The sequence below is a fragment of the Corapipo altera genome, unplaced genomic scaffold (assembly GCF_003945725.1).
Source record: "Corapipo altera isolate COAL_440 unplaced genomic scaffold, ASM394572v1 2, whole genome shotgun sequence".
NCBI classification, from domain to species: domain Eukaryota; kingdom Metazoa; phylum Chordata; class Aves; order Passeriformes; family Pipridae; genus Corapipo; species Corapipo altera.
The window spans coordinates 6,009,809-6,035,739 of record NW_020884890.1 but is presented as its reverse complement, the minus strand read 5'-3'; the positions used below and the strand labels follow the sequence as shown (position 1 = coordinate 6,035,739).

Genomic DNA, 25,931 nt, shown 5'->3' with positions numbered 1-25,931 from the left:
TATCATCCAAACACTTCTTGAACTCTGTTAGGCTTGGTGCTGTGACCAATAATCCTTTCTTCTTACTGTAAGGGTTTAGGTCAATAATTTCTTCAAAATTCTCCTGATATCTATTTCTTCTTTGAGGGAGAGGACAGACACATGTTAATGTAACAAAGAATCCACACAGTGTCAGCAGCCTGGAGAGCAGAATGGGACCTTGGCTCTTTGTCTTTGCTCTGATGCTTTCTCAGGCTGCACACAGTATCCACATTTCTTTGCCTTTAAAAATATCTCTGATTGGTGTCCAAGAAACCCATACACTTCTTTGGAGAGATAAACTATCAAATATATCACACTTCAGCTGATTCTTACTCGAGAAGTAAGTAAGGGGTGTGTGTACAAGAATATTTCCAAAGACATTTTTAATTACTATTGTCCTCTGCAGACCCTAATTCCTTACTCTGTGCAGTAGCTGGCATTCCCCACCATCAGCCAACTATAATAAATTCCTTCACACACACAAACTTCATTGTTCTTGAAGTCTTGTTTTTCTTGCTCTTAAACACACTTCAGTCATGACTGATGTGGTTTAGTTCATATGACACAGCCCTCTGAGCACTGTTGACCACAAACTGAGGGAACATTGATTGCCAAGTATTAGGCTCCATGTATTTTCCAAATTCTTCCCATTGTTTACTGATGATGCAAAGGAAGCATTCTGTCTCAGTTCTGTAACCACTGCAGAACAGCAATAAAGACTACAGGTAGAAGAGCAAATGGTATGAGGTACAGAAACTGTGTGAGCCTCAGCTGGACAAGAAGAGTAAGAAATATGGCTATAGTTGGCCAGGATTTGTTTTTTAATGCCAGTGGTACAGCAAACTGTGCATACCTGGGGAGAAACCAAGAATGACACAGTCCTCCATCCTCTTGTTTTGGCACATGCAATTAGAGGGCAGGATACAGATCACAGAAATTAGATATTGTTCATATTAGAATTTCATGTGGAAATAAAAGTCATAAAAATAACATATATAAATAGGATTGAACACCATATGAATAGGTAAAATCAAGGACTCACCCATGAGTGTAAATATTGAAAACAGAACTAAGCAAAAGACTGATATACTCTGAGAGATTTCTCCACTGAGAAATATAACTGCATCTGCCAGCACTTCAGATTTTCTTCTTCCATCACTTTAAAAGTATAATGATGTTGTTATTACAAAAGAGAAATGCTCAGCATGCCTTCTTGTGGCTTCAGTTGAATATTTGCAATAAGGAAAAACCATACCTGTGTTCACATTGGATTCCGTCTCACATCCATCGAAGTCAGTAGAAATGTACAGTTGTTCAGGTATCTAGTATCTTAAATTTATTCTCTATATTATTTTCTTTAATGATGTTTATCTTTTTGTTGACTATCTTCTTCCACTCAGGAAACACTACAAGTCCTCTTGACTAATCACAGCATTAAAAAAATCAACTGTAAGAAACAGTTTCAAAGGAGCAGCTGATCAAATGCTCTTTAAATGATTTCCAAAGTTAATTTATACCTTTTGTCTAGTCCTGTCTCTAGACAATTTGTGTACAAGATGTAGGACTGCTCGAGGAAGACAGGGTCTGAAAGAGAATTGTACTGAAAAGCTACAAAGGCTGAAAACCTAACCTATAAGATCATGGTAAGAGATAACGGAAGATTGAAACAGAAAATTGTCCCACAGATGTTCAACAATGTCTACTGCAAGGTACTTCCACTAAAGCACTGGGTGATATCTCTGCCAGATGAAGGATGCTGGCCTAGCTGGATTTTGGGCATAGTTCTAGCAGACAGTATCAGTCTGGTGTGTCCCACCAGGACTCCTTTCATGGCCACAAAAATAGGCATTTGCTAAACAACTTCTCAGTAGTGGAGAAGAGACATTAGTATTTGCTTTTTACATCAGTCTTGATCTGCCTGTAACTTTTTCAGTTTTCAAAATGATATAAAAAATAAGCAAACTCCAGAAGAAACACTATTAGTTGTAGTTTTACTACATACAATATTTTATTATAATTGTTATCTATGAAGTTTTGATGCATTGTGAAATGATTTCATGAAGTGCCAACCTCCCACACAGGGACAAAATCTGTGAATGATTCTGTATTAGGTGTTTATATATATATATAGATATGTGTATGTATATATATATGTGTGTGTGTGTGAATAAGGATATGCAAATATATGTAGATATTCATGTGTTAAAAGCAGTTACAATTTTCAGTTTCAGCTCTGTGTGGGAAGCAGTTTCCTTCCATGGAGAGGAGCAGACACACATCTTGACCAGAGAGGAGAACTATATGACTAGTACTTGGCAGGAAATGCCAGGAGTCCACACTGCTACCTGCTCAGTGCCTGGAAGCACTCGGGTGCTTCAGAGGACAACGTGGGCTTAGCAGCCTGCAGAGCCCATCTGCCCTGAGAGGACAAAGTTGGGATGCTGCTAAGGAAGTCTGTAGGTTATCCTGCACAGGACAGCAGGAAAGCACAGTGACTCATACACTCTGCAGCTGCTTGGGTTTGCCCAGTCTGTAGCCAAGGAATGGGGAAAGAGAGCTGAGAGTACTGGGAGTGAGGTGATAGGAAAGGATGATGAATTTGGGATTGGATGCAGCACAGAGGATGTGTGAGGGGGGCTGTGAAGTCACACGCTGGGCCGCACTGTACATTTCCTACTGTTCACAGAAAGCTCCACTGACTGGCTTCCCACAGAACTTGCTTTTCATGTGTGCCACTACTGATGCACTGCAGTGTGTTCTACCACTCATGTGGCTAAGTAGAACTCACCCCCACATGTCAATCCATGTCAACAAATCACCAAGGCATCAGTAGTCATGCTCCAGCACACCAAACCCTCCCCAGAATCCATGGTAAATCCAGACCTCTTGTGCTTGAGTCTTGAAAAGCAGCATATTCAAGCTAAAATTGCTTCTGATAAGGCAATGACCTTGGAGACAACCTAATCTAAAAAAAAAGAAAACAAAGAAAACAAAAATTGAGCAAGAAAACAGGCTTAGGGAAAAGTTCGTTGTGTGTCCAGGAACAGTATGACATCCAGGGCACTTCTGAAGTTTTATAATATGTATCTGGCTGTTGAAGTACAGCAGATGGAAAGGGTTCTGTGGACTACAAAGTGAAATTTGGGCTGCTATTCCCAAATTAGGTTGAAGGAGAATTTCCTACAGACCAGGCAGCCCAAAATGTTAGAGGGATTTCTTGCCAAATTTCCCTCTTCCCACTCATTCTATACCTTACCATTTCTCTCCCAGCAATCAGCAGATGAGGAAGCAAGATCCATGATGCATTATTTTCTCTCAAAGGCCTGGAGAAATCATTCTTTCCTCTGTTCAGGGTTAACAAACCAACACTGTGTTTTCCTGTTCCACTGTGGACTAAAATAATGCCAGCATCACGATTGATGATGCTTTGCCTACAGTCCCCTGTTTCAACATAATCTGAAAGGATACAACCATTTTTTGTTACCATAAACTGAAAGAGAAAACAAATGCACTGGTGTGATGGGGGAAATTCTGGGATCATGTTAAAGCAGAGATGGAAAAGCAAAAAAGGAGCTAAGAATTGAAACCTCTATTATGGTATAAAATAAATAAGTTTTCAATTTTCTTCCAATGACCAGACATGAAAGGGATACAGCCCTGTAGGTCAGGGCCATTCTCTTAGTGAGGGATAAACGCTCACCTTCACATGCTGCCAGTTCACGGGTTCAGAACATTTCAGGCTGAAGGAGGTGCATGAGGTGCTGCTGATGGACATTCTGAGGGGCTTCCTTGGTCAGCTGGGGTTTTCTGAACTGCAGGAATCCCTGCCAGATCAGCACTCCAGAACTTGCTGCAATAGAGAAAAATCTAGAATAAAAGGTCAGTTAGATGTTACAGTGACCTTGCCATTCATAAATGGAAGGAAAGACTCTAGAAACAGAGACTTGTCCAGCACGTGCAGCAGTTTAGCCCAGTGTAGCAGGGAGGATGCTGAAACTGAAACCAGTACACCACTGAAAGCTCAACAAGAACAATATTTATTACAAAAAAGTAGCCAATAAAATGAAAACCCAAGAGAGAAGAGGGAGGAGGAAAATAAGCCCTCAGTACGACTCCCCCACTCAGGTGTTGCTTACAAAGTTATCTTACTGACCCCAGAATGCCTGGAATTACCCATAGCAGAAGCTGCATCCTCGGAATGTCAGCAGGCTCCCAAGATGGTGGGTGTCCCCACAAAAGGCAATGTTGTCCTTTTATGTGAAGTTTGAGTTCCACTCCCAGCACGAGCTCTCTGCTTTTTATACAATTAACTGGAGATGTCTACCTCGACAGGCGTGGCCAGCACCGCCCAGCTAGAGGCCTTCAGTCCCTCCCTCTGTTTTGCAAGTGGCATCTCTTCTGTGTATGTGTGGGTACTCTGGAATTTCCCCGTGCCTGCGTTCTACACCTCGGGGGCTCTTTCCTAAATGAGTCTGGGGGCTTACTTCATCCTCCTCTTCCTCTTCACTTTCACCTTCAAATGCCCTTGGAGGGCCGTCAACCAATAGTGAGGTACCAATTAATTTCAGTTTATACAAGATGCTTGCTTCAAGGATGAAGTTCTCGTTTATCAGTGCTTGTTTTTTTATAACTTGTCAGGAAAAGAAGTGGCTGGGCCAAACACAGATCAAAGTATCAGCATCTAATTAAGCATGGATACACCCAGGCTTGGTGCAGTTCAGGTGGGGAAGCCTAGTCCTGCCTCCCCTCCCCTCTGTAACACAGTACACTACCAGTCATCTCATTCTCCACCCTCATTTCAATAATATGGTGAAATGCAAATACTTATTCTTTTCTTGAATTCTTGTGCTGTTCTGCTTTCTGCCTTCCTGCAAAGGACCAGAATAGCTGCATGAATCCTGCACTGAGTATTCAATTTTTTCTCCTCGTGAAGGGTTTGTGGAACCCAGCAGGCCTCTGTGCTACGGCCAGTATTAGCCACACTTCACTACAAATGGTTTTACAGGAAGGACCATCTGGTGGTCAGCTGCCCAAATGCGTATTTGTTGCCTCCTGCACCTGTTCAGTGTGTTGTTCAGCCTCTCCCTGACAGGTGCTCTCCCATCAGAGTTCTTCCTGAGCAAGGGGACGAGAGGATGCAGCACATCTCCCATAACAGCAGCAGGTACAAACAGCTCTTTGAGATTTCTGTTCTTAAGGAGGAATAAATCCCAGCTTATCTTCAAAACTGAAATGACGCAAAGGACCAGAAGGATAATACCTGGCTCAGAGATCAAACTCGCAGTATTACAAGCAACTGCATCAGTACTCAGGTGAGCCTGCAATGTACCTGCCAGTCAGACCTGTACTAGTTTAGGATGCGATTTCACTGTGCAAACTAAACCATCCACTTGCATTAAAAACTTATTTTGGGACTGCTCTGACAGACTGGAATGTCCTGACTGGACAGACTGGACCACAGCCATGTGCTCTGAAAGTAAAGTAACCTTTACCAAGAAGACCCTGAAATGAGTTTGGGTTTATATGTAAAACTTTCAGGAAGACTGGTGCTACTTCTTAGAGGCATCTCTTACTCCCTCTACATCCTTGACTTCCCAAAAGAGCTACATTTTAATAGAATAATAAACTTGAATTTGAGAATCAAATGCAACTGGAGAAGTTCTAGTTCATGGAACTTGACTGTTATTAAGATCTTCAAATACAAAACCCCCAGCTTATCAGAAGATTACCTTCAGAGAAAGAAAGGAGAGGGAGAAACACCTGCAATTTTTGATTAATTTTGTGAACTATCCTGTTAATTACTACTCCAGCGGAACTAAGGGTACGTATCAAAAAACGGCTTTAAGGATGGCAAAAATTAAAAGTAGAATTAAATAATATGCTACTTAATAATAAAAGAGCTGTAGCTGTCCTTATCAGGCCAAAAAAATGACACACCAAAAGCAGGGAGAATGAAGCAATATGCCCACCAGACCAAAGAGCTATATGTCATTATACTGCAGTCCTGTCTCAAGAAAATCATCTGGGAAAAAAAATATGTCTGAAGATCGTACATACTTGCAAGTGAAAGCCCTGGGGTAAAAAAAATAGGCTAAAAGCAGGATATTCCCTAAGCTAAGCAATATTTGCTCATCTCTCTTCTAAGAGATGATGAAATTTTCCCCAGCTTTCATATGGCAACTGGAAACACACTATCCTTTGTTCTTTAACCTCTCACGAGGAAGTCACACACACTAAAGGTTTGCTGAGCAAACATATGATCCTTTTTCCTAGTCTGCCAGTTTTATTTTGATATTGGCTCCCTCTCAGCAGCACATCAGAACAGGACTGCTTAATTGTCAGGTTGATGCACTTCATCTTTTCCTTATCAGGGAAAAAGAACCCCAAAATTTGTAGGTTTGAGATATTTCCTGTCACCCAGATGTAAATGCATTCAGTGTTACCCTCCTGGCTATACCATGCTTTAGGCATTTGTTTAGGAGGTGGATAGGCAGAAGGAATTTAAAGTCTTAGCTTCAGCCTTCTTCCTCTTATTTTAAGGCAAGCAAACTCCCTTTTACAAGGTGTCGAAGAGCCGGCCCTGGACACTCCCTTCTCTGCAAGCAGTGCTCAGGATGGGCACAGGCAGCAAAAGCGCTGGAGGTCCTGTTGCCTCACTGCAACCCTCCTCCCTCTGAGAAGGAAGACAGTAATTCACACCTCGCCTAGGACAGCTATTCAGGCAGCCTTTAAAGCCAATGGAGAGGATGCACTTAACCCCCCTCCATTCACCATCTGTAAGGACAAATTCATCTCCCCTACTAAGACAAACTACTTTTTAGAAGCATCTCACTCCATTGCAACTAATTACGAAGAAAACACAGATGGTTACATAAGTCACTTAAGTTTGAAACAGTTGATTACAACAGAGTTCCAGCCCTAAGCAATAGTTCAATATCTGGCTTCTAGAACTAACCTGACCACTACTTCACATCATAGCTCACCTGATTTTGTCAGTCTAACATTTGAGAATTAGAACTGTGTTTTGATTGGCAGGTATATCAACTTTAATATAAATTAATGTGTTAAGTAAGAACTTTAAAGAGCTTCTTTAAATACTCTCATCCTAAAAATGGCAACATTAAAATACGTTATTTTTTTACAGGTCCAAGACTATAGCTGACTGAGAGACTTAATGCTGGGAAAATGCATGTCAAAGACCCTGCTGCTGTAAGCTTTAGGTGACACTTCTGATGTTGAGGGGGAAAAAAAATCCATTCTCACAGAAAAAAAATGCAGAGCGATACTAAATATTTCTGAAGAAAATACATATGTTCAAAGTAATTCATCAGCTTGGTTTCCAAAGGATGGGAGGCCAATTTCTGCACTCCCCCAGCACTTTAGAAGTCAGTAACTCCAACCTGTTCTGAAAAGGTGTCAAGGAGAGTAGAGTTCTCAAGGTAATAAAGTTCTTGCAAGCTCTGTGGAAATCAGTGGTTGGGAAAGAGGTCCAAGTAATTCCTCTCAGAGGGAAAAGACGGGCAGAAAGATGCCCTTCTCTTTCCCAGCAGAGATAATGTCAATCAACTGTGGAATATGGAGAAAGATGTTTGATCTGCAGGAGATGTAAGACATTGAGAGGGAAGAGCACTTCGTTAGTTCCACTCCTTACAGCATTCATTTTAAATAGAGCTCTTTTCTCAGGATCGGCCATTTTGTAACTATGATTCAATTTCCACTGTGCCACCCTTTCTGCAACAAAAGTGCTCGGGAAGATTAAACGTGACTACCTCCCCGACCACCAGTTACTGAGATTAAGAGGGAGCACAGCCATACCCACATTAGAACGTAGCCAACACAAAACACCAGCTAAGATAAGTTATTTCATATTGCATATTACAAAAGCATGAAAGCAACCACAAATGTGTATGGTTTTAATGACCATTGGCACATAGAAACACAAATCATTTCCTTATGCTTTGATATGCTTGATGCCATGTTACTGAGTGATGAACAATTACAAACCCATGGAATGCCCAAAATGAACTGCTCTTATAAATGAATGTGCTCTTTTCCTGACATTTCAGAACAGCATGGTGTGCTGCTTTTTCAATAACAATACCAAAGTAAGGGCCATAAAAAGGCAAGTAATGTAACTGTAAAATGTAACTGTCACTACAGGTCGCTCGAATTTGTGATCATTTATTGCAGTCAACTGGAAAAGCAGTAAAGTTTTATAACAGCATTCTACAGTCCCTTATAGACATCTGCTACCATCAAGGGTAAACAGATCTTGCATTTTAACTTAGTAAAATCAGCACTGAAATATAAACTTACCAAACAAGGCAATATATAGCAAGTATTTTCTTTAACTGTTTGGTGCAACTTCATGCATTTTGTAATAAAGTAATTACAGAGCAATTTCTTCAAACAATAAAGGCTTCATAATTTTAATAATGTACAAAATGTATCTATGCAAAGTAGCAGCAACAAGTTTAAAAGAAAATTCAGTGCAGAAACACAACATACAGGTTTTAAGTAAAGAAAACCAAATGGAACAGCAAGCATCCTCCAGTACTGCAAGAATTTGCTTACACAGGCAGAACAATTTTCCTTTGTCTCCCAGAAAGTTAACAGAGAATGGATACAACTCCTGCTGCTTTTCACTGTTTATACTAACAAAAAGAACTATAAAAATAGATTCAATCCGTATTTATGATAAAAACATACCTGTGGCTAATCTAACAGCTAATGCCACAAGCCATTGCCTCACCCTAATGCTGTATCTCAGTGAATTTCTAATAGTAATCATCTGGGAAGAGCACTGAAAAAGTGCTGAAGCGCTGCTTTCCTAACTGCAGGCACTGCAAGAAAACAAAACAGAAATGATAACTTACACCCTATGATAACATTGTATCACTTGTTACATTCAAACCATGACTGGTTTTGACAGGTACCACAAGTGATTTTGCAGCACCACAAAATTTTGAGTTTAATTATTACTGGAGCCCAGGGCTCCTCTTTTTGTGGTCTGGTTGCCAGATCACACAAAAGGGCCCTTAACATTCACTCTTTGGCTCTTACATGTTATTTTGCCCAAATGTTCAGTTTCTTATCTCTTATTGACATATTCTGCAAGCAAAGACTGAAGTGATATTCTCTATTTCCCCAGCTCCAATTCTTTGACAGCTATTTACAATATGGGTTAACAAGAGCCTTTTTACTTTAGGAAAAACTCCTTCAATGAAAGGGCTATCAAGCACTGGAACAGGCTGCCCAGGGAAGTGCTCAAGTCATCCCTGGAGGTATTTCAAAGATGTGTAGATGGGGCACTCAGGAACACAGTTTAGTGGGGTTTTTTTTCCAACATAAATGATTCTCTGATTCTGTAAAAGAAAGCAAAATAGCTGCCTTTATGAGGCACTCTATCTTGTTGGTACAGACACTGCTCTCAGAATTATCTTCCAAATCCAGGTGTTCCATGGATGGTGGCAGTGAGTACCCAGTACCTTTACTTGCATGAAGGAAGACAAGCAGGGGCCTGGACAGCACTCAGATCAGCCCTTACTCATAAAGCTGAGAGAGACTAAAGATAACCAACTGAAACATAAAGAAAAGGACAGAAAAGTAAGACCAGTTCCTTGTATGCTCAATCAAAAAGATGTAATTGTACATCCAGGGAGGAGTGACGCTGGTCTATGCTGAAGGAAGCAACTGATTTGAAAATTAGGAATGCCAAGAAGTAGAAGTACGTAAACATTCATGGAATGTGTGCTGGAAAGGGTAAAACCTGGTATGAGAAGATAATGAAGTCATGCAACAATCCATGGAGAAGAAGATTCAGAATTCAAAAATAAAATCACTGCAGTAGTGTTACTGCCTATTTGCAAATTAAGATGTTAAGCCTCTTAATAATGATGCAGAAAAGGCAGAAGCTTCCAATTAAAATTTCTACTTCCCAGCTGAAAAGGTGTATTGTGTGAGGAACTCTTTTCCAACCCAAGATCAACCGAAAAGGCAAAGCATTACTAGAAATAACTAAGTTAATAAACAGCATATATTTAGTTTAAAGATAGCTGACCCAGGATATCTTTACGTAACTGGAAATGCCAATAGATTTTGGGAAGATCTAACTCTCACACTACAGAAGGGAAACTAGAATGAATTAGATATAAATACAGACCAATTTTCCAGTATCCAAACTATGCTGCAGAATTTAAAGGTTCAAAATGTAATTACCACCAATCAACATACTTAATGAGAAACAGCTTTAGTACTTTTGCAGGACGTCATCACAGTGAGACAAACATCCGAACTCATACTTAGGGTGATCCTATGTCCATAACGTACACACCAGGTACACAAACTGGCAAAGTTCAACAAGAAGCTCCCCCACTGGCTGCCAGTCAAGTGAGTTTTAGGGAGGCTGCAGAGATTTGCGATAGGACCAACATGCTTTGATGCTCTAATAAAACCATGCAAACACAAAGCTGGGCAAAGCCCACACAGAGCCAGAGTAATGCAAAACCCACACCATTCTCTGCATCTGTGACTAGAGAAGATCCATTTGTTTAGGCTATCAAAAAGTACTTGCACAGAAATAGAGCACATGTTCACACATTTCAATAATGACAGCTTATTCTGATTGAGTACCCATACAAGCGGTAGATCTGCACTCTACTACAACATTTATAACTAGGCAAATTCTTGAATGAAGAACTGAGCTCAGTCTGACTGAAAGATATTTAGTGTGATGCTAGATAACTTAGTTTTAAGACCTGCAATATTAGATCATCTAATGGAATTAGGCCCCTTTGACCATAAGGTGTCAGAAAGTCATGTTATATTTTCCCCAAGCAGCCTGTTTGCAAATGGGCATCTCCACTTACAAAGGAAAAGATAATGCAAATAGCATGGAAGTAGCCAGGTTATAAAGAACAGTGTTCTAGAACTGCATATAGAGCACCCCTGTACTACTTGCCATCATGAGCTGACACCGGGAATTAAGCCTCCATTTCGACTGTGCTGGTTACAGTCCTCAGTCTGAGACAAGACCATCCCCTCTCAACACACAGGAAAAAACGCCCAATGCATTGTAACAGGGACAGAGGGGATGGTTCTTGAGTAAAGGGGCTATTACCAGTGAACCACTGTGTGCAACCAATGACCTACTGATCTCCTCAGAGATGGCTCTGTTTTGATGAATGGTTCATGAGATGCAAAGCTCTTTCAACACTTTTACAACACTACATAAATGTTTACATTTATACAGAAGTCCAAGCCCTTCTAAACCCAAGTAAGATCCTGAATACCAATTTCACATCACTATACCTGCATTTATACTTGCACAGTGTAAATATCATTAAAGATCACACAGACATTGAGAAGTAACAGCTCCATAATCTGAGTTGCAGCATAGTGTTTATTTACATTATATCACTCAGAAAATTCCACCACAAGCATGACAGAATCAAGAAGCTTCACAACAAATCCAGCTGAGATTTTTTTCTGTACATCATATTTTTCAACAACAAGAAATATTTTATTAGCAATAAGGACACATTTAAATATTAAAAATCTATACAACGTCCTTTTCTCTCCCAGTCTCCAAAACGTGTAGGTTCAGGGCCTCTAGGTCCACCCCTCTCTTTTGTAGTAGGATTGATTCCATCAGGGAATTCTACAATAACAAGGAAAGTTCATTAAAATTCCTATAATGTTGACAAATACAAAGATGTCACCAATTATGACGTTTGCCTCTTACTTTCATTTTCAAATACAAAATCAATTCTCTTTCATTTTTAAAGGCAACCTTGAGTTAAGCATTTCCCAGTCCTACAAAAGTAATTTCATTTTTTTTGACTACAGTCAGCAATATGTATGATCATATTCAGTTATGGAAATAAAAAAGCAACTCAATGTCCAGAGGCATTAAAGCAACACAATTTCTCATGAATTCACGATCAGAACTCGTATCATTCAGGCATACTGTACATAGGTTCAGTACATCTAAAACCTCAGGTCACCTTCTGTTTGTTTAGGTCTCTAATTTTAAGCATTTGTTTTAAATTTCACTTGAATTTTAGTCAAGATTCTATTATTCTTGTATTTAAACTTGTCTTTCCTGGATGCTGGTATGTTTTTCAAGAAATGGCATTTTGATATCCATCAACATCAGGCTAGAAATTGAACCTTTTTTACCTTCTAAAACTTAACTTAAGCTCACTAAGTCACTGTGATGTCCTCTCAGGAGAGGGAGACTCTTTGTAAGTGGGGTACAAAGGGACTTTCATCTCTCTCTGGTAAGCAACATGCTAAGTTTACACATGACCAGTGCTTCTTCATAGAATGGGTTGGAAAGGGACATTTAAGATCACCTAGTTCCAACTCCCCTGCCATGGACAGGGATGCCACCCACTAGGTCATGTTGCTCAGGGCCTTATCCAGCCTGGTGTTGAACGCTTCCAAGTATAGCTCACGCACAACTTCTCTGGGCAACCTGCTGTGCTTCACCACTCTCTGAGTAAAGAATTTCTTCCTAACATGTAATCTAAACTTGCCCTCTTTCAGTTTAAAATCCCTTATCCTGTCACTATCTGCTTGTATGAAGAGTTCCTCTCCCTCTGTGTTATAAGCCCCCTTCAGGTACTGGAAGGCCACAATGAGGTCTCCCCAAAAGCCTTCTCTTCTCCATGCTGAACAACCCCAACTCTCTCAGCCTGCCTTCACAGAAGAAGTGCTCCAGCCCTCTCATCATCTTTGTGTCCCTCCTCTGGACCCACACAATCAGCTCCATGTCCTTCTTATGCTGAGGACCTCAGAGCTGTATGCAGCACTCCAGGTGGGGTCTCACAAGGCCAAAGCAGAGGGGGAGAACCACCTCCTTTGACCTGCTGGCCGTGCTGTTTCTGATGCAGCCCAGGATGTGGGCTGCCCATTCCAGCTTTTCATCCATCAGAACCCCCCATCCTGCTACAAAAGAAAAGTACTCTGCTAGCTTACGCCACTTTCTCAAACACCACAGAGCTTTCTGCTCACACGACTCAGTGCTCCCTTACTCAGGGCTGTCTCTTAAGAATATTTAACTCAGGCCACCAATCCACGAAGTACTTGTTGGCACAGCACCATCCCAGGCTGAGTGTTTTCTCATCCTGCACTAGACTGCAGGGCTCCATGAAGCTCACTGTACCCCACATGTCCCTTGCCATGCTGATTTTCCAGAGCCTCCCACATATATGAGTAGCTTGGGACTCCCTCAGTCATACCCCTAACTCAGCCCCAGTGGACAACGCAAGTAATGAGAAGCAGGGTGGAAAATCAGAAAAGACAACAGAAATCCCGAAGAGCAGAGAAAAAGAACAGTGATGGAGGGAGACTCATGGAACTAGAGGCTACACAGGATGACATACTGGGACACCTGTTTAAAAACTGATGCACATCAGGATAGGAAATGTCAGTATTGGAGCACCTCTAGCAGTACAAGGAGCACAAATGCATGTAAATTTATTTTGTAGATGTCATCATCCCAATACTCAAGTACTACTGATGTGCTGACAGTGGATACAGATGCTCAAAAGATTTCTCCATGAGAGCTACACAGCAGTAGGAATTCAAACAGGCAGCTTAAACTCTTAGTTTTTTCCTAATAACACAATAGGCAATTTGCAAACTATTGCCAGTGTTACATGTAAAAAATACACAGGTACAATTCAATTTAAAGGTAAAAGAGACCTTGAGTCTTGCTCTAAACCTAGAACACCTAAGCAAAAAGCAAAAGATACTGATTACACCTTTGTTTTAAATGAAGCAGTGATGGCTTTTATTTTCTGGGGAAAAAAAGACAAGAATTAAATAGCTGCTTACATAGTAACTCCACCTCTGAGTCAGTTCTCAAGTGAGTCACAATCTGAAACTGAGTGCAACCCTTTTGGAGATGATTCCATACTACAATAATGATGATACTATAATACAATAATATAACTGCAAACTTGCAGAGAAATTTATGAAACAAGAAGCACAAGTAGCTTTTCACCATGATGCAGCTTCCCCAAGTGCTGTGGAGGCCTCAGGAATCTGGGAAATACACCCTCGAATCTGAGATCTCTTTTTAGTACATCTGCACAAAAACTGCCCCTATTCTGTGCCATTTTACCCTGCATGGAGAAAGGGTAATTCTGTGGCAGAGTATCTGAGCATTTTGGATATGAAATTAAAGATCTGAAGGTGGAAAAATAAGAACAGTTTCTTAAACGAATGTCAGACATGATTCATCTTTATGCTGCTACCGTTCAACTCTGCTGGCCTTATGGAAACAAACAAGGGGCACATCCTCAGGGACTGAACTGTGGATGGCACTGGCTCACTCAGATATTGAATATGGAGTCCCAGACAGACGCGACAGCTACACTGCTTTTTAATTTTCTGGAAGCGTGTGGCAATGTGCTCGTGAAACAGTGTCACATTCAGCTCTGGAAAATGATGTTATTTATCCAAGCAGACTACATCCCAAGAATTGAAGCAATTACCAGCTCTGTACAGAAGGGCCCTTTAATGCGTTTGAAGCATTTACCGAAGGAATGTCTACAGCAGAAGGAAATTCTGCTTCCAACAGGCACTCTGCTGCCTTCCTTTTGGAGATTATGAATCAGTCTGTATTTCTTTTCCCCAGGATGTCAGTGCTTTCAGACCTGGCTTTCTGTTTACATATAAAGGCACAATATGCTGTCAATATAGAAGAATGAGAAGATATTTCATCAACCTGTTCATGTCTAATTCAAGAAGATTTATGTTGGGCAGAAGAAACTTGTGTTTAATCTGTTGCAAATAGTTGCAAGTTATTTTTTGCATTGTTATCTTTTTAAGTTCTTGCATAAGAAATATTTTTTTAAAAAAATAAAAATAGTGAAAAACAAATCCCCCACGGAGTACTGTGTCCAGCTCTGGGGCCTTCAACACAAGGAAGATGTGGACCTGTTGGAACCAGTCCAGAAAAGGCCACTAAGATGATCACAGGGCTGGAACACCTCTCCTGTGCAGACAGGCTGAGAGAGCTGGAGTTGTTCAGCCTGGGGAAGAGGCAGCTTTGGGGAGACTTTAATGCAGCCTTTCAGTACCTACAGGGGTCCTATAAAAAACAGCTGGAGAGTGACTTTTTACAAGGACAGGTAGTGAGAGGACAAGGGGGAATGGCTTTAAAATGAGAGAGGGCAGGTTTAGATATTATGTAGAATTTTTTTACTGTGAGGCTGGTGAGGCACTGGAACAGGTTGTGCAGAGAGGCTGGGGATGCTCCATCTCTGGAAGCATTCAAGGCCAGGTTGACTGGGGCTCTGAGCAATCTGGTCTAGCGAAAGGTGTCCCTGCCCATGACAAGGGCTTGGAACTTGACGATCTTTAAGGTCCCTTCCAACCCAAACCATTCTGTGATTCTTTAGTCATTTTGTCATCTGGATACTGGTACATTAAAAATCTTGTTCTAGAGACCTCAAAATAGATAAACATGGGTTATCACTACTGCTGAAGAGTAGCAGAACATCACACTACAGTGAATTAGATAAAGCATGACCAGCGCTTTTGATCAAGGGAAGATGACTAATTAAAAAGAAGGGAGAAAGAGATTCTGTTGTTCTTCCATCTGACAAAAAAGTGCATGCTCCTAGTGAGCTCAGCAGTGGTGCATCTGTGCCTCAATCTTGTCAGGTTCTCTACAGGCAGCCCCACTGAGGTCACTGGAATGCAACACAAATAGCACTTTGTTAGGTCTTCCCAGACCCCACCGAGCAGCTTAGTAAACTCAGTATCTGTTGTTGCTTTTCAAAACACTGTCTGCAAGACTAACAGAAAGTTGGGCCACGAAATGCAGCATGAATAAGAAATATTTTGTGGACTAAGAAATAGAATAGGCTTTTTGAATAATAAAAAGTAGCCGGTGCCCTCGAGAGTTTACTGCCACTATTTACAGCTGTACTATGACAGACCAATACCAACCACATTTCTCAGAATCATGTGATGGTTTTTGGTGGAAGGCACCTTTTGCAGGCACTTGGCCCCAACCCTGCTTAAGGCAGGTCTATTAGGTCAGGGCAGCCAGGCAAATTTGAATATCTCCAAGAGGAGAGGAATCACAGGTTCCCTGGGTGACTTGTTACAATGTTTGACCACCTTTGCTCCGAAGACTTTTTCTCTCATACTCCATTTCCTGCAACTCGTTACTCTCTCCCATTGTTCTGTTTTTTTGCAGAACCGTTAAGGTTAGAAAGTGTTTCTGAGGAGTGCTGAATTCCAGTCATCTTCTTCAACTGACATCAGTACAGCATCTCACAGTCTTGCCTTTAAAACAGCTTTCAATTTTGTAAAACATGACTGTGGTAGTCTGGTCTAGGCCTTCCTTGGTGACCAGTTTGTAACCAAGGAAGTGCCCAGATTTACCCAGTATTCCCTACAATTTTTAGGTAAGCCAGGCTATAAGAAGAAAGGAGGAGAGGCCTTCGCCCCTCTTTCCTTCTGGTGGCTTCAGAGGTGTGGGTTTCCCTGCTGTTGAGTCTGTTGTGTTGGGGAGTGAGGCCTGGTAAGGCCTTGCCAACCTTGGGAGGCAGGGGTTGCCGGTGGTCGTTCCAGTGCGACTCTCTGTTGTCCCAAGGAGAGTAGTAAGATAGTCTTTTGCTAATTCTTTTAGTTGCTAGATCTTGGGCTATTGATTGTGTATATTTTATTTTGGTTTTGTTCCTTTTTTTCCTTCCCTCTCCCCCTTCCCTTTCCCTTCTGAAATTGTATATATATTTCAATTGTCTATAACTGTACTATAAGTGTAAATATATTTATATATATAGCTTTAGCTGTCTCTCTCTCATTACAGTTCTCTTGTTTTTTTTTTTTCTTTTCCCTTGGTTCAGGAGGCGGAGAGAGTTTTTGTGGTGAGGTTTAGAGACCTGGCAGGGAGCCAGCTTCAAACCATATCAATGACTTACTTTCCAGGGGTTCCCTCTCTATACTGGATTCTTCCGGTTCATCAAATCGGCCTACTGGTAACTTCGGTTTCTTAAGTGGCTGCTTAGCAGGTTCAGACCTTCCTTCTGGCTTAGAGCTGGAGCTGCTCCACAAGTTGTAAAGAAGTGATGGCTCTATCAAGCAAATGGAACATGTATCATAAATGTGACAGTTTAACACCAAGTAACTCTATGACTGTTCAAAGCACCTCTGAAAAAACCCTACTTCAGAAACTAGGGAGTGGAGGACAGGAAAACAAACCCTAAAATTTATTTAACATTCAACTCATGAAGACCTAAGAAATCAGCAGAGATAATTATTTTTGGTCCTAGAAACATATGTAGGCAAAACTGTGTTAGTTGCATAACTTAGTTCACATAAACAGTGTATTTTAAACTGCTTGAACTTACCTTCGCTGTTACCTTCTTGTATTTTAGACTCTAAATAGTAATTATGCTACCACAGACCAGTACATTCTGCTTTCTGGGAAAAGTCTTAACCTCCCCCAAGAAACCTGCTGATTTCCACGTCTTGGCTCATTTCCAGCAGCTTTTTAGTCAGAAAAGGCTTCTGCTTTCTCAAAGGCAAGTAAAATAAACGTCGTTCCCTTAGTAACAGGTTTTCCAGAATGTCGGCAGAGGATAGTTGGGCTTCCCTTAGGATGGTAAAATAATTCAGCTGGTAGTCAAAAGCAGGACAAACTTTGAGCACATTAAAGTTCAATTATATAACTGCATGCAAATGCTGTAATTAGAAGCATTAACTTTTTTCCCTTAAGTCCTACTCACATTTTGGTTAAAAAGCCAAGTGTCCACAGTGACCATAAGCTATCCTCTAAAAATATTTTGGTTATGGACAGGTACCTAAAGCAACTCTGACTTAAGAAGGAACATTCAAACAGAAATCCTCCCTGTACCAGCTGGGTGCAAAGTACCTGAAAGAAATATTATTCCATCTTGCTGAGGAGATTTAATCAGGAAACCTTCTCAAGTAGCATGAATTTGACTCACCTAAATATACACCAACCAACAACCCACCTGTATTCCCAGAATCAGCATATTCATTCACTCATTTTAAAATACCACGGTTTTAACATTAGACCCTAGAGCCACATAAACTGTATTATGTCCACCAACTGCTGCCAATGCCCCAAAGGAGTATTTTTTTTTTTTTTAGTTTAAGAATGACATAACAAACTATCAACAGTAAAGTATCTAATCTGTTGCAAACACTGGATCTTTCTACTCCTGTCATTCTTCAGCAAGCTGAAAAAGCAGCTTGCTAGAAAATTAAATTATAGCTGGTATTCTAGTCCAAATTCAAACAAAAGTCAGATTAAGATACGGATATGAAATCAATTATCTCAATCACCAGACAAGAGGCAAAATCAATTTTCCTATTTGCAATACTTGATATTCTTGACCAAAATACACTCTTCTTGACAGAGAAGCAACAAAAGTTCAACATTAAATACCTCTGAAAAAGATGGGATGAACTATCATCAGTTGATACCACATTCTTTGATCTTTGATTCCCTCATCTCTTACAGGCTGTCACAAAGCCCTCCCATTTATTAAGTATATATACGAGTTACACAATGATATAGCTGAATTTGAAAATTCCAAGTCTTTAAAGCTGCTGCACTGCCAGCGTCTTTTGAAGTGGTCTACAGACCATGATTTATCATAACAAAGCCATCCATGCAGTGGAAGCTGGGCACACATCAGGATGCTCAGGACATTAGAGCATCAGTCAAATCTTGCCATGAACCCAACAGACCACAAATACCTAACAACGTTTTTTCCCCAGTTCTTCCATTAACATATAGTGTAGTGATTTGTTTCAGAAGTATTGTATCAACAGCATCACAGAACCTCAGCTTTTGCTACAGAGGGAAGCAGCCCGACCAGCAGCTCCACAAACAGCCCAAGCTGAGGCCTGTGGGACAGGCTCTGTTATCCAGGCTGCCTTATTTCTCTACAAACAAACCACATGAACCTCCTCAGGTGAAGGGCACGAACCAGTAACTTCCAAGGCCACAGTAAGTTCCCTCCAGCTATTCTACAAACATTAACCCACTGTTTAACATTTCACTACCGTTAAAAAGTTCGGAGCAACGACAGGGCAAGAAAACCTGCGTAATAACAGATATACCCGATAGCAGGCTTGCGATACAGGGGAGAATATTAATTAATTAATATCCGGGGGGTGAGGTAGGAAGACAGCAGACGAGCTGTGGGGAAATGGAAGGAGCGGGGAAAGCTGTGGGACCTCACAGAGACCCTCTGAGACCTCCCGGGCTGACGAGGCGGGGGTGTCACAGCCCCCCCCCCGCCGCCATCTTGGGCGCCCTCCAGCCCCCCCAGCGCCGGCAGCTCCGGGCGGTGCCCGTCCTCTCCCCCTCACGCGCCTCTCCCTGCGGGAGGAAGGGCTGAGGGAGCCGAGGAGCCCCTTCGCGGCACGGCCGGGCCCCTCCCGCCCTCCGCCCGCCTCTTACTCGCTGCGCTGGGCGCTCCGCGCAGCAGCCGCAGAGCCATGGCCGGGCCGGGAGCGGGGCGGGCCGGGGAGGCAGCGCGGGCGCGCAGGCGCCGAAGGCGGCGGCTCCAGGCGGGAAGTGCGGCTCCCGTGAGGGCGGAGGGTCCGGGCAGCGGAGCCACACCGGCCTCACCACCCACCCCGCTCCCGGGCTTCGATAAACGGAGGCGAACGGCGCCTGGGAAGGCACGACCCCGAAGGCAGCAGCTCCGGACTCATGAAGGTGCTCGGGAAATCAGCTGTAACTCCTCTCTCTCCGCCCTCCCCCGCAAACCTTTGGCATCCTCTCTCTCCTCTGCAGTGAAAGAGTTTTAGCGCTGAAAGGACCCATTTCCCCTGTTCCCTCCCAACCCCCATGTGTAGTACAGTCCTGCTAGTTTTGGTTTTGTTTCGTTTTAATAATAAAAACACCTTGCTGAAAAAGGCAGCCTAAGACGTGAAGGAACTTTGGCTGATTCCATAGTGACATATGGACTCAGTGTTCGTCCTTACAAATTAAAGGCCGTATAACTTCAAGGTTACAAAAATTATTTAAATATTAAATGCTTTATTAACTCAAATAATAAACTTTATCTCCCTCTGTCCAGTATACCAGCTGATGCATTTTCTGCACTCAAACAGGCATTATTCACTCTTCCAGCAAGAAAGTAGCAAGAAATTGAGCCACCAACCCCTGCTGGACCAGAGGACTTTGGATGGCACCTTTTCAGTTTTCCAGTTTAACCAGGGAAGGTGCTTTTAACACTGTATTTCAGTATAACCCTAACCCTGGGACAAGTAACACCCGTGCTCATGGAGTGGAGCTCCAGTTAATTAGCCACATTTAATGATATGAATAGGCAACAATGAATATTGCTTTTTGTCACTGTTCAAACTTCTCCAGGTAACCTTGTTCTTCCATAAAACAGAATTTGAACCCCTCTGTCCACAGGTACTAAACTGCAGAAAATAACCTGGAGATCTGAGTCTAAAATAGTATTTTGTGTTCACATCTGAAGAGTTTAAGAAAGTAAATCTCCTTGGTAATGTAAAAACAGCAATGCTCCCTTGAGTTTATTGCACTACATCTGGCAATGACTATACACTGGAAGTGATTAAATATAACTGACTGCTTTATGAGTGACATTTTCTCAATCAGCTTTTTATAACATGATTAATTAGACTTTAGAGACTGAAAATAATGAGAAATCCTTTCCTTTATTCTAACAGCAAGATGCTGGGCCTCTAGATGAGAGAGAATAAAGATGAATGCAGAAAAAAATGCTCTTCTGCCCAAAAGGAACAAGAAAAAAACCCCAAAAGATCTCTTTGAAGTTCAAGAACTTATAATTTAGGTGTTCAATACGGAAAAAACTCATACCAGGCTGTCTGCAGATACCAAGTAAAAGTAAGCTCTGCTCCTAAACAGCTTAACACAATCCATGGAAAATCATACACACATCCATCGTATGCACATGCATACATGTGCAATTTCAAATGGTAAGGATGAAATAGCAATGAAAGATTAATGAGTTACTGTTTATCCACCCAAAAATAAGTTGAGGTCTTCAAAACATTTTTTTTCTTAGTCTTCATATATTGTATTGCTGTAAAAACGCAAAATTCACTTTTAACACCTGAATTATGCATTTCTAGATCCTGTGGTTGAGGAGGTAATAAATCTGAACATTGGAAAAAACAAATGTAGCATATGCCACAGGAATATTCTACTTTGTGATTGAGTTCAATGTTGTTGTGTTTTTTTTGTTCCTCTGTTTACTGATCATTTATCTCTTGCACTGCAGTTTGCCTCTCAAGGACGACACAAACAATGCTGTATTTTGTTTTGCTTTTCTAAAAAGTGGGAAGTAAAAGATGTATAGGTAGCACAAGCCCTGCAGCAGGTCAGTTCAGATGAGCCAAATGTAATGGCCATGGTGCTATCTGGAATCCACCACAACCAGCACTGCCCCAGGCAGCAAGTGTTCTGATACTGCCTATATGCCCACTCTTCCTCTCAGACCCCATCAAGAAGCTTGATTATCTGAACACCACACCTGGTCAGGGCTGGGCAAATAAAACTGGCTTGGAATCAAGGGGTTTTGTGGTTACAGAGTAAGTTTTCTGTGAATGTGAAATCTCTTGGGTATGCTGTAAAGCCTGGTGATTTCCTTTATAACATAAGCTCTTTTTCCAAAGTAGTAGCAATTGCTAGATCTACAGGGCCAGAAAGATTAATTTTGATGGAAGATTCAAACACAAACAAAGGAAGTAATTTATATATACTACATGCAAACTGAAGTTCAGACACTATCTAATTTTATGTAGTGACCTCCTAATAATATCACAGAGAGCTCTGTGAAATAACAGTAGCAGCCTACTGCCTTCATGGAACAAGAGACTGGCAGTTTTCTAAAGCGATGTCAACCTCAATTCTTACCTCTCATTCTGTAAGCAGAATAATTCTTCAAGGAGCTGTAGGATACCTGCATAAAGGTGAGGTCACTATCACTACGGGAAGATGAAGCCCTGATTCAAAGAGAAGAGTGATGAGATGGAGCACTTTATAGCTGCTACTGCATCAGATGACACAATTAGGTATATATGAGTCTGTATTTCTGTCAAGGAAAGGGAAGGCAGAAATATGCAGGAGTAGGGGGAACATGCCACACAACACATGCACAGTTGTCCAGAACATCCAAGACTGCATGTGTTGCTCAGAGACCAAGTGTACCAAACAGTCTGTAAGTGCAAATATGAACTTCATATGCTTCGAGGACGTGCTGGGCTGCCAGACCACATATGGACTGCACTGGGCAATACAAGTGAGGGGAGAAAAAATGAATTTAATGTTCTCTTAATTTGCCCTGTTCCTTGATAAACTTATATGCGAATATCATATGATTTCCTGCACCCTCTGTTCTCCTCAAAGAACAAACCTAATTCAAGCTTCCTTAAGTGGATGGGATCTACTATTAAAGAAAAAAAAAAGACTATTTCTGCCAGGATATTTCTGCTTTGCTGATCACAAAAGCATGCTTTATATTTTCAGATTTCCAGTGACAGAAAGGAAAATAGACATTTTTCAACACTGACAGAACCATCTAAATACTTGTGTACTAAGAGCAGTTTAACCTCCTCATTGTAAATCAAGGAATATTTTGTAGCTTTAGCGCCCTTAAATGGATACTCAAAGTTTAGCCACTAGCCAACTACTATAATACTCTTAAATAAAAGACAGTTGAGATACCAGAACATAATTTAAACATTTAGAACTAGTAGTACCATTATAATACAAAATTATTAATAAAAATAGACATTTTTATAGTGAGAATGTATTTAAGACATCTTTGTGTCAGAAGGAGTTGCCTAACACAACTCTAATAAAATACTCTTTACAGCGTGTACATTGCTGAACTGTAGATACTCATTTGAGCATCCTGTATGCTACAGGCAAAAAACCCCCCCATATATTACAAAGACTATTATACAACAAACCATATCAAATGCAAAATCACTTCATTATAAACTATTATTGCTATATTCATTTCAAAAGTACAAAATTATTAATTATATACAAAAAAGCCTCCCCAGAATTTTGGTAATTAGCATAACATTTCAGTTTCTTTAATTGCTTCCATTAGAGTAATTTGTTCATTTTATTAACACCAGATGCAATAACACAATGCTAAAAATAAACATGCATTTTACAACAAATTTATGTTTTTCAAAAAATGTTCATTACAATTAGTGTACAATTAGTGAATGCACATGTAACTCTTTTCCCCCAACCTGTAGTGAATTATTGTCTGAAACAGAGAAAAGAGAAGGAAGGAGAAACCAAACAATGCTATTCAGCACCAGTAGAAAGTCAATAGACCTTTAACATTCCTGTATATCAAAAAACATTTTATCTGTGTCACCAAACAGGTAAAGTTTACAATATTGTCCCATTTGACGATGTACTGATTTATATTTACAATACTTTGTAGTCAATAAAATGTTTTGACAATATTTAAAAATTGCTTAAATTCATAAAAGTATTGCAGAAACTTATAATGTTTACTTATTTTAATTACATACAAGGAAGTCCATGTAAAATTGTCCATGTTCATCTGAAGAACTGACAGAGCAGGGAGCCATTTTAATAGTTTGCAAAACACCAATTATTTGAAGGCAGCTATCGCTGAACATTCAAAAATCCTCAGTTGCCATTTGCTTCTGAAAACGAAAGTTCCAGTAATAAAATTTGTGTATGTAAACTAACATGTTTCTGAGATCAGTAGAAAATGTATTCCCACAGGCATAATATATTTAACAATGAAGATAATGATTTTGTAGAAAACTGTTAAGCTGTAGCGAGACTCGCAGTATTGTCATTTTCAAATATCCAGTATTTTAGCAGCTCATTGTGTTTCCAGTTAAACTTCCTACAGTGCTAAAATACGACAACTGAACACGTAAGACCTTATTAGAATTTTAAAATCCAATTTATTTTTGGCATCTAAAGCCTCTGGTAAAATGTAGCCAAGTAACATTGACTTCTGTAGTCTGAGAGCCAATAACAAACCAACCAAAGTACACACTGTGCTTTAATCTCCAAATAATTAGGTACCCAAAATTAAGAAAAAGTAATAGAAAAGTAAAAAGAACAAAATAAAAAAATATTGCACAGCCACATTACCTAGAAAGTAAAGTTGATGTTAAAAAGCCCTAAGTGTGGATGATATAAATTATCTTCCATATAAAAAGTATAAATATCTCTTAAAATACAGCTTAGGCTATACTTTAACACCACACATTATTTGAATTCATCTGTTAATGAGGTAATAACCAAGTCTCTTACAATGCTCTTCTTACTGAAAATATTTTAGGGCAGCAACAAGAAAGAATTTTTCTAAAAATATTTCTGAATCAAGAACAGCAATGTGTGCAGCTCTCCCTATGAGAGAATCTGCTGTATTGGGTAATGCATTAATTACATTATAACGAATCAAATTACATTCCTTATTTTGAAGAACTGGCAGAAGCAGGTTCTGGATCATTTCAGCATAAATTGGTCCTGCAGAGGAAAAAAAAAGTTGTACTGTGTGAATCACCGGAAGCACTAACAATTCTTTGACCTTGAACTCAAAAAGAACACATTCCATAGTAAGAGAGGTAATGAAATGTGCTATGCTGTGGAATTGGAATTATTGGAAAAACAATTTTAAGCTATGCATTTCAGTATTTGTACATTTACAGTGAGAAAGTGTAATAAATACCGATGAGCACAATGTAAAAGTTATTTATTTGCCAATATATAATGTTAGAATACAATTGTGCTAGGATGTCTCAACAGTAAATATAACTGCTGACCCTCACTGAAAATGGGAAAACTACCTTTTCTTTTCGTATTACTACTAAGCCTCAAGTAACTACAGGCCAGGGCTTGACACTACAACTTAATATCCTCAAAAATCAAAGCTTTTTTTCCTCCCTGTTCCTGGAGGGAGGCTGTGTCCATCTCACCTAACTTTAAGCAAAGTCTGTAAGCTAGAAATTTATTCAGTCTGATCTCCTTCTGCATGTACTAGAACAGGACAGATCCAGAAAGCAATTCAGCTCCGACATGGATTTTCTTTCTCCATTACTACAAAGTAAGTCCAGAGTGTCTAAACACAGAATAGAGGTGCCTCAGTTAACCACCCAAAATTAAATGGGATGAGACTGATAACTGTGAGGTTTTAACCTGAGTGGTTTGTTTCTTTTGCAGGATATTTATTACCTGATTGTTTATCTTTTAAAGCTGTTTTACACATCTCAATGCGAGCGGAGTGATAAGGAACATAACGATCCTGCAGAGATCCTACTAACACAATGTTTTTGAAGTAATGAAGACCTACAAGAAAAGACAAAAACATTTCTATTACAGTTAATCCCTTGACAATTATGACAGAATAATTAAGCATTTTACAACAAAATTTGGTACAATTTCATTACAAGATCTTGCCAAAAAAGGCAGAAAAATCTATTACAATAGGTAGAGCTACAAAATAACAAGATGTTGGGTACCAGCCTTTCCTCTGTACATATTTAATACACGTGGGCATGACCCAATTGTAATGTTTCCCATCTAAATCAAGTATGGTTCAAACACCCATCTTGCTTCTTAGGAATACAGTGGTTGGTTTCTGGGTGATAGAAGGGAGTTAAGCCTTCACATGGCTTAAAGAAACCTAATGATGGGATAGTGCCTTGCCTTCATTGATGTTTCAGTCAACAGCTGCATCAGAATTCATGCCTAGCAACTACACATACACAATACAGCCCACATAGTGCAGGTGCCTCTATTAGGCACTGTCTCACTGTAAGGTTTAACCAGCTCGAGCACAGGTGCAGGGTCAACCCAACACAACCCCCCCCGATACAATGAAACCTTTATAACTAAA

At 40.4% G+C, this 25,931-nt stretch overlaps 2 protein-coding genes across 7 annotated transcripts in view; both read right to left on the bottom strand.

Moving 5' to 3' along the window:
* Window positions 1–11,380: 11,380 nt before the first annotated feature.
* Window positions 11,381–19,585, bottom strand: SDHAF4 (succinate dehydrogenase complex assembly factor 4). The gene is made up of 3 exons (XM_027645122.1): window positions 19,484–19,585; window positions 16,968–17,120; window positions 11,381–11,680 (listed from the first exon to the last, which is right to left on the bottom strand). Exons 1-3 carry the CDS (start codon window positions 19,521–19,523, stop codon window positions 11,571–11,573), a joined length of 303 nt encoding a protein of 100 aa, XP_027500923.1. The 5' UTR covers window positions 19,524–19,585; the 3' UTR covers window positions 11,381–11,570.
* A 3,517-nt stretch (window positions 19,586–23,102) lies between these two features.
* FAM135A (family with sequence similarity 135 member A) overlaps window positions 23,103–25,931 on the bottom strand; it is an 82,883-nt gene continuing 80,054 nt past the window's right edge. For all 6 annotated transcript variants that reach the window (XR_003527933.1, XM_027645117.1, XM_027645116.1 and 3 more), the window contains 2 exons: window positions 25,268–25,381; window positions 23,103–24,562 (listed from right to left, as the gene is read on the bottom strand). Coding sequence is in view for 5 of the 6 variants with exons in the window: in XM_027645117.1 (XP_027500918.1) it covers window positions 24,357–24,562; window positions 25,268–25,381 (320 nt within the window). In the remaining variant the exon portion in view is untranslated. The remainder of the gene's footprint in view (window positions 24,563–25,267; window positions 25,382–25,931) is intronic.